Source organism: Candoia aspera, chromosome 8 (assembly GCF_035149785.1).
Source record: "Candoia aspera isolate rCanAsp1 chromosome 8, rCanAsp1.hap2, whole genome shotgun sequence".
Lineage (NCBI taxonomy): Eukaryota > Metazoa > Chordata > Lepidosauria > Squamata > Boidae > Candoia > Candoia aspera.
In genome coordinates, this window is record NC_086160.1 from 39,178,341 (window position 1) to 39,195,237 (window position 16,897).

General features: G+C 35.3%; 1 protein-coding gene across 4 annotated transcripts in view; it reads left to right on the forward strand.

Annotated features, from left to right (window-relative positions):
• Positions 1 to 16,897, forward strand: part of SLC10A7 (solute carrier family 10 member 7) — a 146,692-nt gene that overhangs the window by 4,306 nt on the left and 125,489 nt on the right. For 3 of the 4 annotated variants that reach the window (XM_063309732.1, XM_063309731.1, XM_063309730.1), the window contains exons 2-4: positions 1,413 to 1,495; positions 2,261 to 2,397; positions 3,354 to 3,429. In XM_063309732.1, coding sequence (XP_063165802.1) covers positions 1,413 to 1,495; positions 2,261 to 2,397; positions 3,354 to 3,429 — 296 coding nt within the window. Of the gene's footprint in view, positions 1 to 1,412; positions 1,496 to 2,260; positions 2,398 to 3,353; positions 3,430 to 13,518; positions 13,710 to 16,897 lie in introns of those variants that run through there. The other variant, XM_063309733.1, reaches the window with a different exon arrangement.

Consider the following 16,897-nt stretch of genomic DNA (forward strand, 5'->3'; position numbering starts at 1 on the left):
AAACAGTGACTGTGCCCCTAAATTTTCACTTTTAATACAGTTTTTTCTGGCCTTGTACTTAAAACTTCTGCCTACATTACTTTGAAAAGTAAAGTAATGGGACCCTTTTTGACAGGTGTTTTGGCTGCCAAGAAAACATTGGGGTTTTTCTCCCCAATTATCAGAACTTTAAACACTACTGCCAGTAGTGTTGATTTATGAGTGTTATGAGTACCTGTTACACAGTTTTTGTGTCATCAGAGATAATCAGTACTGTATGGCATTTTGCAGGTTCCTATGTGAGATGAAACTTAAAAGCAATCAGACACTCATGTTTCCTCCCCATGTTCTGTTCCCTTCTAAATACCACCTCTATTGAGTAATGGTGTGTGAATTACCTAACTTTTCTTCTTAAACTGCAGATTTCAAAGGGACTTGGGTATTTTACCACCACATCATTTTTGTAGAAACACCTGTCATGAGTACTGACGGCAGAAGGGGGCCTCAATCCAGGGTGGAAAACACATGTGTAGTACTGAGGAATTAAGCAGCCATTCAAAGAGACACAGATCAGACCCGCCTTAGCCTTTGGGGTTTATACGTCTGGGTTTTTCCCAAGCTTCTTCAGTTTGTTAGGATTCTGTTTAATGTAGCAGTAATAAACACTAGAGACCTACTCCTCGTCTCAGCATGATTTCTGACTGTTAGGACAACACCATTCTCTTCATTATATTCAAATTGACATTATTCACTCTGAATCTGGACTTCCAGGACTACCTGCAGTGGTTAAAATTAGTAAGAACTTGCTTTGAAGTGCATGTCCAGACCTTGAGTCTCTATTCTTCCTACTGCAAATATAATTTAAGATGGCACAAAGTGCAAATTACGGTAATTAACAAGAAACAATAAGAGATCTAGGCCTTAGGACTGGCATTACTGACTTTATATGCACCTTTTGGTTTTAATCAGGAGCTTATTGTTAGCTGTGATATGTGTTTTTGTAACCTGCAACATCTTACTACTTTGTGTCCTTCCAATCTATGTAGTATTCCTAAAATTTTGATACAGCCTCTGTACTGATTAAATTATACTATTTGTGCACTTTGGCTTTTCTGATGTTGGCTATGGGGGGAGGGGAGAAAGAAAAAGAGAGAAAGTAGATTGTTTACATCTTATTACAGTCTTCTTCAAACTTGTGACCTCCTAATAGGATTGCAACTCCTAGAATTCTCATCCAGTTTGGCTAGTGCAGTGTTTCTCAACGTTGGCAACTTTAAGATGTTCAATTCCCAGAATTTTCCAGCCAGCATAGCTTCTCTGCAGAATGCACAGTTGGAGAAGGTCTTAATAGCCATCAATAAATGTTAAAGGGAAGACTTATAGAAGCTAGTTGCTTTTGTTTACTCTTGGTTCAAATCTGTTTTCTCTTTCAGGACCATTGAAACCAGAAATCACTATCACATATGTAGCTGTCTCTGCTATATTCTTTAATAGTGGGCTGTCCCTGAAAACAGAGGTACTGCAAACTGGATATTTATCTTTATTTATTTATTTGTTTCTTAAAAGAAATAATATTTCTGGGTTATTTTAAGAGTCTGGTAGTAAGGCTACATTTTAAAATGGTGACATTATGATTGAACAGTTTCTGTTGGCTGTGTGTCAGCCTTCCTCATGTATTTAACTTCAACTCCAAAATTCCCCAGCTGGTATGTCTTTTGTTTAATCCCATTTTTAAATTTATATCAGCATAATCTGAGGCACAGATTTCATGGCTTGAGGTGGTCATGTTATAAAGGAGTACAAAAGTCGTTTATAAAGCTGTGGGTTACTTCTTGATAACCCCCAAGTTCCATGCGTACATTAAAGTCATTTCGGGTATGCATTTATTTAGGGAGGATAGATGCTCTGTATTATATGATAAAATACTATTTTAAAGGCTTTTCAGTAGGGCCCTCACTCCAAACAAATATTCATCTTTTTTCTTTTCTTTTTTTCTCTGTGGGCTAAGCTTGTGTGAAATCCTTCCAATATATGCAACTATAAAGTATATGAATAAATGCGGAAAGAAGGAAATAAATAAAAATAGTTCATCTGTACTTTATTGTTTATTTTAGACAATGTCATGTCATATTTCTGTATATATTGATATAGATGAATTCAAAATGTAATTTACTGGGTCTAGGAACATATTTTTTGAAGCAGCATGCACCTAACATATGTAATGATACCAACTTAAGTAATATTAAGTAGAACTGATCTTAGCTCTTCTTTTGTTTTGCAGGAGCTGACAAGTGCTTTGATGCATGTGAAATTGCATCTTTTTGTACAGATCTTCACACTTGTATTCTTCCCAACAGCTATATGGCTATTTCTTCAGCTCCTATCTATTACATCTATAAATGAATGGCTTTTAAAAGGGTATGTTTTTAAGCAGTGCACTACTTACCACTGCTCGTCCAGTAATGCACTTTCAGTAATGCTAGCATTTAAAAAAAAATAGTGAAGTGATTTTTCTGTGCCAATTAATATTTTGACACTTGGTGTTAGATTACTCTTTCAGAATTTTGATATCACATATACTTAGGCTTGGCAGCAAGTTTTATATGTAGGAACTCACCATTCATACCTTCTTTTAACAAGCCTATGCTGAATTTGCTGACCATCTTCAAAGAATACAGAAATAAGACTACAGTAACAGATGGTATAATAGAAGGATAAATGTTGAGTATTCATGAAATAGCATATTGAATTTTAAACTACACAATCTTGTAGAGGTTTGTTTCTCAGCACCATGCATTATTTTTCATTATTTCAAATAGTGACTGAGAAGTCCCTTATAGTCACTGTTGTTCAAAACTTTGAATTTTATTCAATATGCATAAAGAAACAGAAAAACTACTGAAAAGTAGTTACACAGGTATCAATCTCTACAAAAATGTCAAACATAGATATCAAACTATCATAAGACACATGCAATAGACATTAAAAGGGGGTGGGGTTTTCATTGCATGGTTACATCTGCCATGTTGACTTTTTTGGATCCCATTATCTGGGTACCTCTAGTGAAGACAGAAAGCCTTGGGTACCCTAACACTGGAATATTTTCTGGATTACCACAGTGTGTACAATTGCAAATGAATAAAGTTATTCAGAGACATTTGATCAGTGAACTATTTATAAGCAGAAGATTCAGAAGCCTTTTTGGGTTTTGTATTTTAGTTAGTCATTTAGCAAGCAGTACACAATTATGCCCCTTCTCTTGTATAGAGCATTTGGGGATTAATTGTTGTTGTTAGTTGCTGTCAAGTCATTTACAACTCATGGAAACCCTATGGAAAGACAAATTCGTATTCATATGTTCTTCTCTCCTCTAGTTTGCAGACAGTAGGCTGTATGCCTCCTCCTGTATCTTCAGCAGTGATTTTAACTAAAGCTGTTGGGGGGAATGAGGTAAGGTTTTTACATTTGTTTTCTCATTGCTTGTTCTTTTTAAAATACTATACTTTAGTACAAAAGTTATTTTTTTAATAAGGAGAATTGGTTGGCAACACATGAAATAATGCTACCTAAGCTTGATAGTGATTTTAATCATAGTAAACATTTAGAGATGGGACATTAAAAAAAACACTTTTAGTTTCATTTACTGTACATGTAAAAACATCCACAATCTGAGATAGCATTTCAGCGGGAGAAAGAAGATGTTGCTATCAGGTAAAACAATATATTTGCACTGTAGGGATTCAGACTACATCTCCTTAAAAAAAAAAGCATGAATTTCCCAAACTTTAAAGAAAGAGCTCATTTAAACATACAAAAATAGTTTTCAGAAAAATTCAGCTAGCTGGCTTAAAGTTAAATTTTAATTAAATTTTAAATTAATTAAATTAATTTAAATTGATCTTCAGTCCTTTGTAGTTATTAGTCTGTGCTATTGCACTGTAGGCACAGAACCAATATGGCTTGAGGGTATCCCACCTTTTAGAGTGAATGAAACATTTTTTCATAGAGAAAACTACCAAAAGTAACCTGTGCTTATTGACAATTATATTTCCAAGACTTTAAGGCATTATAAAGGTACCTAAGTGTTGGATATATGTGCCTGAAAGTAGGAGGAAGGGTTCTCCTTCCTTATTTTGCAATGAGATGATGATCTTCCTAATTGCACCAATATAGTTATCAAGTTTCAGTTGCTGAATCAATTCTTGAGTAGTTAGAAAAACCCTATTTGGAAATAAGAATCTTATCATTATTCATGATTAACATCCAAAACAATTTTGTTTTTCTGCTTATAATTTCTGAAGCACTTCTGCCTCTTCCTGCCATTCCCCTCTACTTGGTATTTCAGTTTATTTACATTTGTTAGTACTTTGGAAAAAATAAAAAGAAAGCTCTTTAGTTAGACAGTACTTTTCATTAGGCCAACTAATGTTTTATAAAATAATTTGGAAGCTTTACATTTTCCAGAGCTGTCAACAAACTAGATGTTAAAACAACCTCATTTTTAGATTGCTGGTAAGGTGATTGTTTTTAAAGTGTCTGACTTGCCTGGCAACTGTTCTGATGATCCATTTTACCCAGCAAATACTCAACAATGTTTGAAATTAAGTCTCTTGGTTAAAATGAATTTAATGTATAAGTGTCTCACAAAAACTTTCAATGGCTAGTGATGATAATACCTTTGCCAACTTAGGTCTGTTGTAATAGTAGCACCAATATGGCCTTTGTGTTATAATGATCCTTTTGTAGTTTTAGAGAATAGTGTATATAGAAAGGACCAATTTCAGTCCACTTCCAGGTACAGCTAGAAACATTCTTGATTTGAAATTGTGGAGATCTCCAGTTAGTAAGTGTTGGTGATACTGGGCTAGAGGAACCAGTGATCTAACTTTGGAGCTAGCTAACTTCTGTGTTCTTATGTGAGGTGATTCACTATCTGTATGTGCTTTATAGACTAAGAATTATTGGGGAAGGATAAATATAGTATGTTTGAGGTGGAAGTAATGCTCAGATATTAGGGATGTGCAAACCATCCCTTGGACAGAACAAGATGACCAAATGAGCTGTGCACTGATCAGAATTGTACACTGTATATGCTTTGTTTTGGCAGGAATCGGGGAGTGGCCTGCTTGGGATGGAATCTGAAAGTGTAGTGTTCCAACTGGAAAAAGAATGGATTTGGATCTGCCATTCTGCCATTTTAGTTAAAATTTACATTTAGGATGGATGGCACCAGGTAGGGAGGTGTTTCAGGGTATATTTTGTGTATCCTGGGGTGTATTCTGGGGTGTATTCTGGATCCATCCATTGAGAAACTGCTACTACAGTACATCTTTGCCATCACTAGATGGTAGCATCTAGATTCCCCCCACCCCTGTATCTCTTTGCTGCCATCTAGTGTCCCTCCAGATCTCTGCTTCAAAATCCTGCCCAGAACTTTCATATCTGCTCTGGATTCTGGATTGACAGTACCTGTACCAGATAGGCTGTTATAAATCCCACTTTGTTCAAAAACTCGGTTTGTCTAGAATGGAGCAACAGAACTTACGGAGAACAATAAGTATGCTTCATATATGAAGCAATGCACATTTTATGTTCCTTGTACGCCTCTATCAGACATACATATTTTATTTGATTTTATGTTTTTGGTTCTCTTAATATTAGAATAACACTAAGATTTTGGAAAAAATTATCATAGGGCAAGTCTTGGCTGTTGAACTGTCAAAAATATACAAAGAAATCTGATGTAGAATAAATTAGAAAATGGAAGCAAGGTAAGGAAAGCATTCAGAGCATGGCTTGTAGAGTTCTTTCCAATCCTGTAACAGCAGCTTTATTCTGGGTCATGTGACTTGGAAGAAGAAATCTTAGAGTAGTCAGCAGCATTCCTAGTTACTGTCCAATTCCTAGTCATGCTTGTAGATGACCTTTGGAGAGCTCAGGATGGGGGTGGTGCAACCATCCTGGCTCTCCTGGATCTCTCAACAGCTTTTGATACCATCGACCACGGTATCCTTCTGGACCGGCTAGACATTACCCTAAGGCAGTGTTTTTCAGCCTTGGGAACTTTAAGATGTGTGGACTTCAACTCCCAGAATTCTCCAGCCATCCATGGTGGCAGGGAAATTCTGGGAGTTGAAGTCCACACATCTTAAAGTTGCCAAGGTTGAGAAACAGTGCCCTAGGGTTCTTTGAGAGCTCCCGGAGTATTACATGCCTTGCCCTTGGTGTGATCTTGATCGGTCAACCACTCCTGGGGAGATTAACAATGGTGTTGAATTGTCTCCATTTGTACACAGTCTTCCTGACAGTGGACTGGTGGAGTCCAAACTCTTTGGAAATAGCTTTGTAACCTTTTCCTACCTGGTGAGCATCAACAACTCCCACACTCACACCTGATTATCCTCCCATTGATTGAAACACCTGACTCTAATTTCCCCTTCAAATGAACTGATAATTCTAGAGTTTCACATACTTTTGCCTCACACAAATATGTAGCTTTCGATCATTTTCCTCAATAAATAAAAGAACAAGTATAATGTTTTTGACTCATTTGTTTAACTGGGTTCTCTTTTTCTAGTTTTAGGACTTGTGTGGAGAACAGATCATGTTTTAGGTCATATTTATGCAGAAATGCTGAAAATTCAAAAGGGTTCACAAACATTTAAGCACCACTGTATTTTCCTGGGACCATGCAGCTGCTGTGTGAGCCCAGGAAAAAGTGCAGCTTCTTTAAAGTGGAGCCAACATGTGAAGTGGTGCATTTCCATGCTCTTGCTCCTTTTTCAGTTTGGATCTAAATAGCTTCACATCCCTACAAAACAAGGACTTGTGTTTCATGTGTTATGCCTGAGCTTGTTCTATGAGCCTAATTGACTGAAATCAACAGTTACTGATGTCCTAGAGCTTAAAGAGGGAGAAGGGGAAGGAAATGGGGTGTATCATGTCTCCTTCAAGTCCTTCTTAAGTAATGAAAGGCTCCTAGATGAGGGTTTCTGTCTTTCAGAGTCAGTTATCTCTATTTCCTTTCTGTCAGTAAGAGCTTGACTTGCTAATTATTTACAAGTTTGTCATGGCTTCACCACATTCTTTGAAAGGATGTTCCTGTTGTTGATTCATATTTATAGATTTGGTGTTACACCTTTAAGTTTATATTAAATTCCTCTTGTTTTAATTGTTATTCAGAGTTCAAATGAAGTTGCTTAGTATAAAGATATTAAAGTTTAACACTTAGCCACCAAATCTAAAACCTTTTCAGAAAAGAAATCTTGGCAGGTCCCCTGGGATAAGGTAAATTATTGCATGTGAACTCTTAAGTCATAGACCAAGGTCACAGTAGCTGGAGTATATTTGAAAAAGGTTTTATCTCTGCTTGGAAAACAAATGAAACCTCTCATCATTTAAATTTAAAATTATAGCTTTAACAGAATTCTCACGACTGGTAAAATATCAAGTTCATAGAGGACGTGGTGGACTCTGAAATTGTGTAAGAATAGAACAAGAGATATGCTGATCTTTTTCCTCCTTTGCATTCTTGATGAAAAATAAGAGTTCACAAAGATCAGAGTCTTTGTAACAGTCTGCTCTTGAATAAAATCAGATTTCATAAAGTAGGAAGGTATTGGTTATATTTAGCCTTAAACTGCTTTGATTTCTATGTGATAATATTCTTTTAGAGGAGCAGTTTTATTTTGAAACATTATCAGTTAAAATGTACTGGAAATATTTTTATTTATCTCCCATAATTTTCCAACTCATTTTCTGTATCACAAGAGACCTATGAGATGAAAGTGTGGCTGGCCTGAGTGCATGTGCATGGAAGTGTAAAATATTGGAACTCAGTTCTAATTCTCAAACTGCTGTAGAAATCTTCCTCATTTGATGTCCTCAGAATCCTCTAGTCAGCATGTTGCAGTTGAGTACATTTTGTGAGCACCAGGGAGGCTGCACAACATACACCAGGGCAAGTCTCAGTTAAATAGTTAAGTCTGCACGTATTTCTTTCTTGCAAACCTGCTTACTGCCAAATACATAGTTCTTAAAGATGGAATAATTCCATGGAGATTGTAATGAACAGTATTGATATAAAACAATACCTTCCTTTGTAGTGGTAGAAGAATGGTAATTAGCTTGGGACTGGAGCCTCCCGGGGTATACCTGTGAAGAGGAGAAGGGAAGGAAACTCTTTTCATTCTTGACTATTCTTTCTTCATTTGTGCAGCCAGGCTAATGGTTAATGTTCAGGGACATGCTGAGAAGATTCTAGTCCTTAAAGGTATTCTGAGTAACAGCTAAGAACTGGTGAAAGAAACTAGAAGAGCAAACCAGAGATTGGAGGTATAATATTCAGGTTCTTTGCCATCTGCAGGACTGTTCCTAGATTGTTGAACAAACCATGGTTAAAGCCTTTTAGTGTTAACATCTGAAAGTACTGTATATACATACCTATTATGTTGTTCTTTTTCAGGATAAAAAGCATTATGCAGAATGCAGAGAGAGAGTAAGAAATAATAAAGCAAGGAAATTAAAGGCATGAACTAAGAAAGGGAAACAACAAATACCTAAACCTAATTTATATAACACAGTTCATGTTGCAGCTTTCTATCCTTGCTAGTCATCTGTGTTTCTACCATGTCTGTGCATTGCTTCATACAGTGTTTTTTGTGCTTTGAACATCTCATCACTCTCTCTCTCTCTGTCTCTCTCTTGCTCTCTTTTGAGAATGTCATTGACTCCATCCAACATGATCTTCTTGGTTTTTCCCTTCCTCTCAACCCATTGAGTTCCTTTATTTAATTTAAGGAGAAAAAATAATATTTACCACATTGAAATGAACATATAAATGTAGCTAGTGCTGTTTTCTCCAGTAACTGTATGGCTGGATTCACACATTATGCTAAGCCACAATATGCTATGTTTGGTTTTGGCTAAATAAGTTATGTGAACCTAGCCATTTTGATAGGTAAACCATGATTTATGAGTTTGCATGATATGTAAATCCAGCCAGTTGTGGATTATTAATGAACTGTTAACCTCTGCTTTAATGCTTGAATATCGTCTTCGAATTTTATTTTTGTATTATTTTCTACTAATTTTACTTTTAAAGAAAGTAGATGTCCACCAAACGTTTTCCTAAATTAAGCTCAATGTGTATTATTTCTTTGTCACTTAATTGAACCTCTTTTTAAAATATATATATTATGTTTCTTATAACTTAATCATCTAACTATCTTGGAAATCAAGCTGTTAATTAGGAGAAAAAAATAATACAGCACGTCAAACAGTATTAACTGTAGGAGGCACTTGCAGAGGAACTTGTTTAAATTTCTTTAAAAAAAATGGAGAAATGTTACTTTGAGCTTCCTTTTTAATTAGCAGATGCCAGCTGCTCCAAGCAGAGAACACCTGTGCTACCTGAGGTCTTAGGGATTTCAGAGCCCAGTCTCTTTGCACACCAATGGAAATGAGAAATAACTGATTTCTATGGAGATGTTACTGGCCCTGGATGCTATTGTTCTCCTGATACATGGTCAGTCTTGAAATCTGATTACAGTAAGATAAAACTTCAGAATTTTCTAACTTCAGGAAAGCATTGGCAAGGAATTTCAGTTGTGGATAATCATAGTCACAATTTCTTTCAACTCAGGGCAGATTTATCAGCATTTGGTTGGTAAAACTAGCTGCTCTATTCAGTTGAGACAGTCAATTGCCCATATTTTTACATATCTGTATCTTACAAGGCAAGGAAGTCCTTTTCTATTTTGATGGGCAAACTTGGAGAAAGGAAGAATCTGATTTTGACTGGCCTCTGCTGGGAACTTTCAGTAGTACTTTGAGTGTTTGTAGACTCCAGGGCAGCTGTCATTCTACTTGTCATTGTCAATTATATTACCTTTAAATTATTAAAAACAAAAACAAGCACACACAGTCTTAATGGATTCCTGACAGCAGAGAAACAGTTAACTACTTCATATTTTTTGTTAGTACTGGCATTTGTACCATTGAAGCAATTATTTCTATTCCTTATAAAAATAAGTGCAATAAACGTAACAACATAAATCAAAGCATGTTTATTGTTTGCATTTTTTTGTTTAGATCACATGTAATGGGATAAATCTAAGGATTTTTCAACTAGAAATTTTAACTAGAAATTTGATTGTAGGCATAACTGGCTTATAACTGCTACAGTTTTTTTTAAAAAACAGGTAGTGCTATCCACTACTTCAGTATCTTCATTGTCAATTCTAAGGCTGATTGCTGAACCTGTTTTCATTCCTTTAGTCTTCCTTATATTTTATTTTAGTCCCATTTTTTCATGGTGCTCCTTGACTTTCATTATTAGAGCTTTGCAGATCATTTGCATTTTCAGCTGTGAGAGTAGTGCAGGTTACTAATGTTTCTTCCTCCAATTCTGAAATCACATTCATTTTCTTCCAATCCAGCTTCCTTCAATATATATTCTGCATCTAGGTTGAATAAATATAGGGAGAGAATTTGCCAACCTGGTGCCAGTCTGTTTCACTATTTTCCATCCAAACTGTGGCTTCCTGACCTGTGTAGGCTTTACATGAGGACAATGTGATATTCTGGGACAGGCAGAAACTAGTCATAGAACTATCTACCAGTTGCTTAGAGTTTGGTGTCTGTGTGTGTGTGTTTGTGTGTGTGTGTGTATGTATGTATGTGTGTGTGTGTGTGTGTGTATGTGTATGTATGTGTGTGTGTATATATATATATATATATATATGAGGAAGTACTGTATATAAGAGGAAGTACTGTATTTGGAGAGAAGTAACTTTCTCAAGCATGCAGATTGGCCCTCAGAGAAGCAGTGCACAGGACAAAGATTTCTTAAAGGTTTATACTGTAGTTGGTATCCCAGAAATGTGTTAAATCAATATATCTAAAAGCAATATCAGTCAGATAAATTTTAAAAAAGCATTACTATTTTTTAAAAATCCATTTTTTAAATATTTAAGTAGGATTTAAAATATTTTAAAATTCTGCATCATATTGAACTGATGTTTGGTATGGAATGAAATTACATATCCCAGTGATTTCAATAAAAGTCCATTGCAAAAAGGAGGTATTTAAATCCAGATTAAGGAAGAAATCAGGGATTCAAATGTTCATTTTTGGGAAACACTTCATTAGATATGGGGCCATCACTGAAAAAGCCCTGCTTCTCATGCCAATTTTGATTATGATTGTGATGATGAGTCTATTAACAAAGCCTCTCTGGCTTATATAGATAAGGGGAGTTCTTTAGGTAGCAAGGCCCTTGACTATTCTTTTATCAATATAAAAAACAGTATAAGGCCAATAACAGCAAGAAAAATGACCCCTTATTCCTGTGTCAAAATTGTAACAATAAGTGAAGCAGTGTAGACCTGAGATGGAATTATGGTAATTGTTATGATATTCCCCCCTCCCCAAATTTGCAATACTTTATTTACAGCAGCAAAAAGAAAAGGCACAGATTAACAGAAGAAAAATGAATATTATATTGCAAAAGCAAGAATAATATATAAAATTTCGTTTTTTAAAAAAGTGTTTTTAAAGAAACTTTATTAAATTTCAAAATATAAGTGAAACATATAAGTCTAGAAGGAGATTTAAGAAAGAACGAACGAAAAAATAACAAACCTAAAAGTGCAGAAATAAAAAGAAATAGACATAGAAAAAAGAGTGACTTCTGACCATCTTCAGTACAGATAAAAACAAAAAAATACATTAACCTCTTACTCGATTTTAATGATAAAACACATTATTTCTATATTCTAATACAATCCTAATCGTCAAATCCCCAAATCAAAACTTCACTTTCAAACAAAAAGTCCAGAAGTGGTTTCCAAGTAGAAACAAAGTTAGACAAATTATTTTCTTTAATTAGTGCAGTCAGTTTTGCCATCTCTGCCAGCTCCATTAATTTCACTATCTATTCTTCCATTTAGGAATTCGTGAAGCCTTTAAGCATATAAAAGTCTTGCTGTTGTTATCATGTATAAAAACAAAATTCCAAATTTTCTTTCAAACTGTTTATCCATCAAAGCTAAAAGAAAAACTTCTGGCTTCAACTCTATATTGACCTTAGGAATCCTTTGAATTAAAGTACGTATCTGGCCCCAGTAAGTCTTAGCTTTCTTACAAATCCACCAAAGGTGGTAAAAAGTACCTTCACCTTGAGAACATTTCCAACATGCATTTGACATTCCCTTATACATTCTCTTACACATCTTTGACAATTTATCAGGAATTAAGTACCAACGATACATTATCTTATAAAAATTCTCTTTCAAATTATAATTCAGTGTGAATTTTTAAAAAAAGTGTTATTCCTTTTCTTCACACTTTTTTAATTCTATACCACTGAGTATATTCTATATTTTTTACAGGTAGACTGTAGAAAACTATCCCCTTCCCTTATATTGCTAAAGCAAAACTGCTATAGAGCATAAGCAGACCATATGATCCCAGCCTGTAAAAATGTGAAGTCAGTTGTGATAATGCCAACTCACTTGCAGGGTCTGCTAATACTGTACTGTTTTTTCCCTTGCCAGGAGCCTCCTTGCCTGGTGTCATTTCTTGAGCTCTTGTGGGATAAGATTAGTCTACAACAACAAAGTAGCCAGATGTCTGGTTCTAAGAGTGTCCCAGGGGTCAGGGTATGGTAGGCAACTGCAATCATTTGGGGCTGAGATCAAAGGTACCTGAGAATTACTGATGGGCACATAGTGTGTGTCATGCCCATTATTGGCTGTCTGTGAAAAATTGTATTCTTAATTAACCCTTTTGTTAAGATTGAAAATCTAGTGTATTTGTGAATAAAAATATTTTAATGATAGCAAGCAATCATCCTTTATACTGTATATTATTCCATGATAGTCAAACCATTTAATTTCAGTTGGAATGCTCTGTAATTTTATATTAAAAATCAGAATGAATTTAGCTGGAAAAAGACCCAAAGCAGTGACTGCTCATATAACTTATCTACTCTTTCCTCCAAACACTATTTATGATGAAAATATTAAGTAGATAGTCAGGCTTCTAGAGCGGAAAAAAAAGCCTAAATCTGAATATATTTATTTTTTTCTAGAATAAGATGTAAATATCGGGTGACGAACAAAACAAGTGCATTCACAGTATTTAAGGGAGCATACATACTGCCCAAGTCTGAAACCTGTCCTTTTGGCTCCATTATATTCAGTCTTTGTTATCAAGGGCCTCATTAGTAGGCCAGTTGTTTGCATTTTAACAACTGCAACTTCCCTTTCTTTTATATAAAGTAATGTTAATGTGCTTTGATCTGTATGTAAGTGCATGGGGGTGGGCATGAGTGGTTGTGTTCATGATGAAATTGCATTTGCAATTTATTGCCTCTGATACATGTTGAGCAATTTTAAGGGACAATTTTGAGTAAGCAGACATTTTTAAACCCCAGGAGGACAGTCCTCTGGAGTAATTTAAAGGACATAATTGATTTATCTGTTTCCAACTTGACAGCCTTACCATTTCCTTTCTTACTCTCTCACTCTTACTTAGCAGCACTAAAGGAAAAGAGAATGGACTGATCATTACTGAAAGCGTGCCTGATGTTAAACTTCTGTTTTTACAACCAATGTCTGAGACCTTTGTTTACGAAGTGACTGTTGATAATTTTGAGATTTCATCATTGCTTGGTTTTATTTACTTATTGCTATCTAATTAGCAGTAAGAGAAGTCAAGATAATTTGTGATAATTCACTCACTGATAAGACCTCTCACAGTTAATTTAGCATCTGGGCCTTTAGTTTAAAATTTAATATTTTCAAAGGTTGACTTTGGCCTAGAGAAATCTTATTCATCACTGAGGTCAAGGCTTGTTTTTGTACCTTCTTCCCAGCATATTAAGTATTTCTCTGCTGTTTAATTTCCCAGGTTTATGGGGAGTAATTCTTGCTTTCTTCTTCCTGGCATGCATTACATAGAATGTTCAGCTCTCTCTGCCTGTTTATGGAACTAACAGAAATAGTCAGATGTATATTTCATACCTGTATACTCTTCAGCAGGAATGGGGAATCTGTGAATCTGTGGCTGCTGCTTTCATCATAATCATCAGTCTGGGAAGCTGAGTTCAATAGCATCTGGAGAGTCATTTTTAACCAATCTTTTCTATAGCAAAAATTGTATTGTGGCTGGGACAATGGAACAAAGATGAGCTGTTCATTTATTTGTTAGAGTTATATCTCACCTGTCTTTCAGGAGCTTAATGTGGGCTACATAAAGCTCTCTTCCCAATTTCCCCTGCAAAAACAATCCAGTGAGATACATTGGTCTCAGAGAGAGTAATTGGCTCAGTCAACTTCTGTGGCTGAGGATGGACTAGAACCTGGGCTTCCTAATGCCAGTGAAAAATCCTAGCTACTACATAACATTAGTAGCATTTGTCATTTGACAACAACGCAAAACTTATGTATGAAAACAAAGTTTTATTTCCTTATAAAACACCCTATTCTAAGTTTATCTTCTATGGAAGGTCTTTAAATTAAACTTGTAAAACTACCATGCACACACTTGGCTGGTTCAGATGTAATTGGCAACTATGGTTTTCTACTGCATTAGTGAGTGTGCATGATCTAGCCTCCCATTTTATCGTCTTCCAGGGTTGTGAGGAAGGAATTTGAAGCTTTCAGTTCTGCTTTCATAAATCATTGTCCACATTATGTCTAAACTTGAGGAATTATGGTTGAGTAAAATAAAGTAGAACCAGTGTTTTCAGATCCTTGTCTAAACAAATCTTGGTTCACAGAAGTTTGTGGTCATACAAGACCAAAAAAATAGAATATGGCTCCTTGTTTCTTCCTAAAATGTCTGAATTGGCCTCAAATCTGTTCATACTCAGTAGTGTAGCATAAGGGGAACCTAGCATTGATGATACTTGTTATTTTTATCATTAGTAAATAGTTTAGCTTCATTACTCTATTAACATAGTAATAAACAGCAACAACAACAATTTAACACAAGAATATTGCTCTCCCAAATGTCAAATGCCCCAACATTTTTGAACAATATGCATCTTGCCAGACACATATTGATTCCAAAAAAATTATAGATCATTACTTTCAAATACCTGTACTTTTGACAGCTAATTATTCCAACAGATTCTTAATTTATAGTAGCTTCAAACTGTATAAAATCAGCTTTACGAGGCAGCTGATGTTTGCACTTCTACTCCTGTTTTCTGTAAGCCTTCTGCATTCCAAAAGTATTTTCTGTGTATGGTATATAGTTCATGTATGCTTTAGGCCCACCCCAGTTTGTGTCAAGTAACGCATTTCTTTTCCTGCTTGCCACAATTTAGAGAATTGTGCTATACATTTCTTTCTGCCATTTTGTGAGCTAGCTCCAGTATATTTCTTGAGAGTTGTGAATACTGGCATGCTAGAAATTTTTACAATATAAACTGGAACTTCTGTGAGGAACTCCCATTTTTAGCTGCATATGTATGTCTGTATGTCTGTCTATGTATATATTTACCATGCAAATAAAGTATATTTAGGGACATAAAAAGTTAAGTATGTTCTTTATTCTTGTATTATATCTGATTATCTGTTGGCTACATTGTCTTACAAAGATCCTACTAGATTGATTTATTATTTTTAAAGACTAAATGGAAGGAAATTCCATCACTGTTTTTTAAAAATGTCTGTCTATGCCTGAAAATTATTTGTAATCCAAGTAGAATCTTGTTTCATCAAAAAAATTAGCATTTTGTTGATCTCTAATAAGTTCAAAGAGCTGTGCTTGCTTTTTCTTCCAACTGTGTGTAAGTTTCTGAAGGGGTCTCAGGTGACTATACAGACCTCTGTAAAGCAAGGGTATAGCCTGGAAGGATTCTTCAGATGCCCACCACCACCAATTTCTCTTCTGTAAAAGCTGTCTAGAAGAATTTAGATTCTGAATTAGTCTTTTTTATTGTATAAATCACTGGCTTAAATCTTTCTGCCAGTTCCCTGCAATAGAATATAAACATACTGTAAATGTATCATTTACTCCTTTTTTATTACTTTGCATTAAGGATAAAAATTAGTGATGTTTAAATCACAGCCCTCTGATATTTATTTATTTATTTATTTATTTTCTATAGCTGCCCATCTCAACAAATGACTCTGGGTGGCTGACAGGAGATGGAAAGGGAAATGAAAGCCTTATAGTCCCTTTTGTGGTGGCTTGAAGGATCAGGAAAGAAAAGCTTCTGCACAAAGATATAACCACACTTTGCCATATTGTGCAAAGCTTCATTCAATAGCTTCATCTTTGTGTGCTGCACAGTATGGCAAAGTGAGGTTATATCTTGAATTGAGAAAGAGGGATGGTTGGGTCTTTCATGTTGCGGAAATATAGTCAATGAACCAAAATCCAGAGTTCCGTATGTTGCCTTGTTGTATGATCTCATAAGGGAAATAAATTTGAATCAAGAAAAATCTTTGATACTGCTGTTCAGAGGAGCCAACAATTTCAGTGGGTTTATCTATTCTAGGTAAACATTTCATATGTTGGAAAAATTCTTGATGTGTCATTTTCCATGGATACAAAAGTAACAACAGCAGTTGCTGATTTTCCTGTTGTGATCATTTGTGGAAAAGACACAGATTTGATGTCAGGTTATTCATGCCCTGGATACTTGTAGACCAGGGTTTTCAGTGCTGTCCCTGTGGGATGATTTTTGAAAGCAGTTTGGAAACTTCAGGTAGTACTAAAGGGAACTGCTAGGTTTTTCTTTAGTGCTAAAATGGGTACCTAATTCAGATCTGATACAGTGAAATTGATTTCTGAGCAACTCTCCCTTAGAACTGTATCGTTCATTTGCAATTCCTTTAAAAAGAAAAAAATTTCCACTGCTGTGTTTGTTCATTCCCCCTGCCAAAACAGTTGTGGTTTT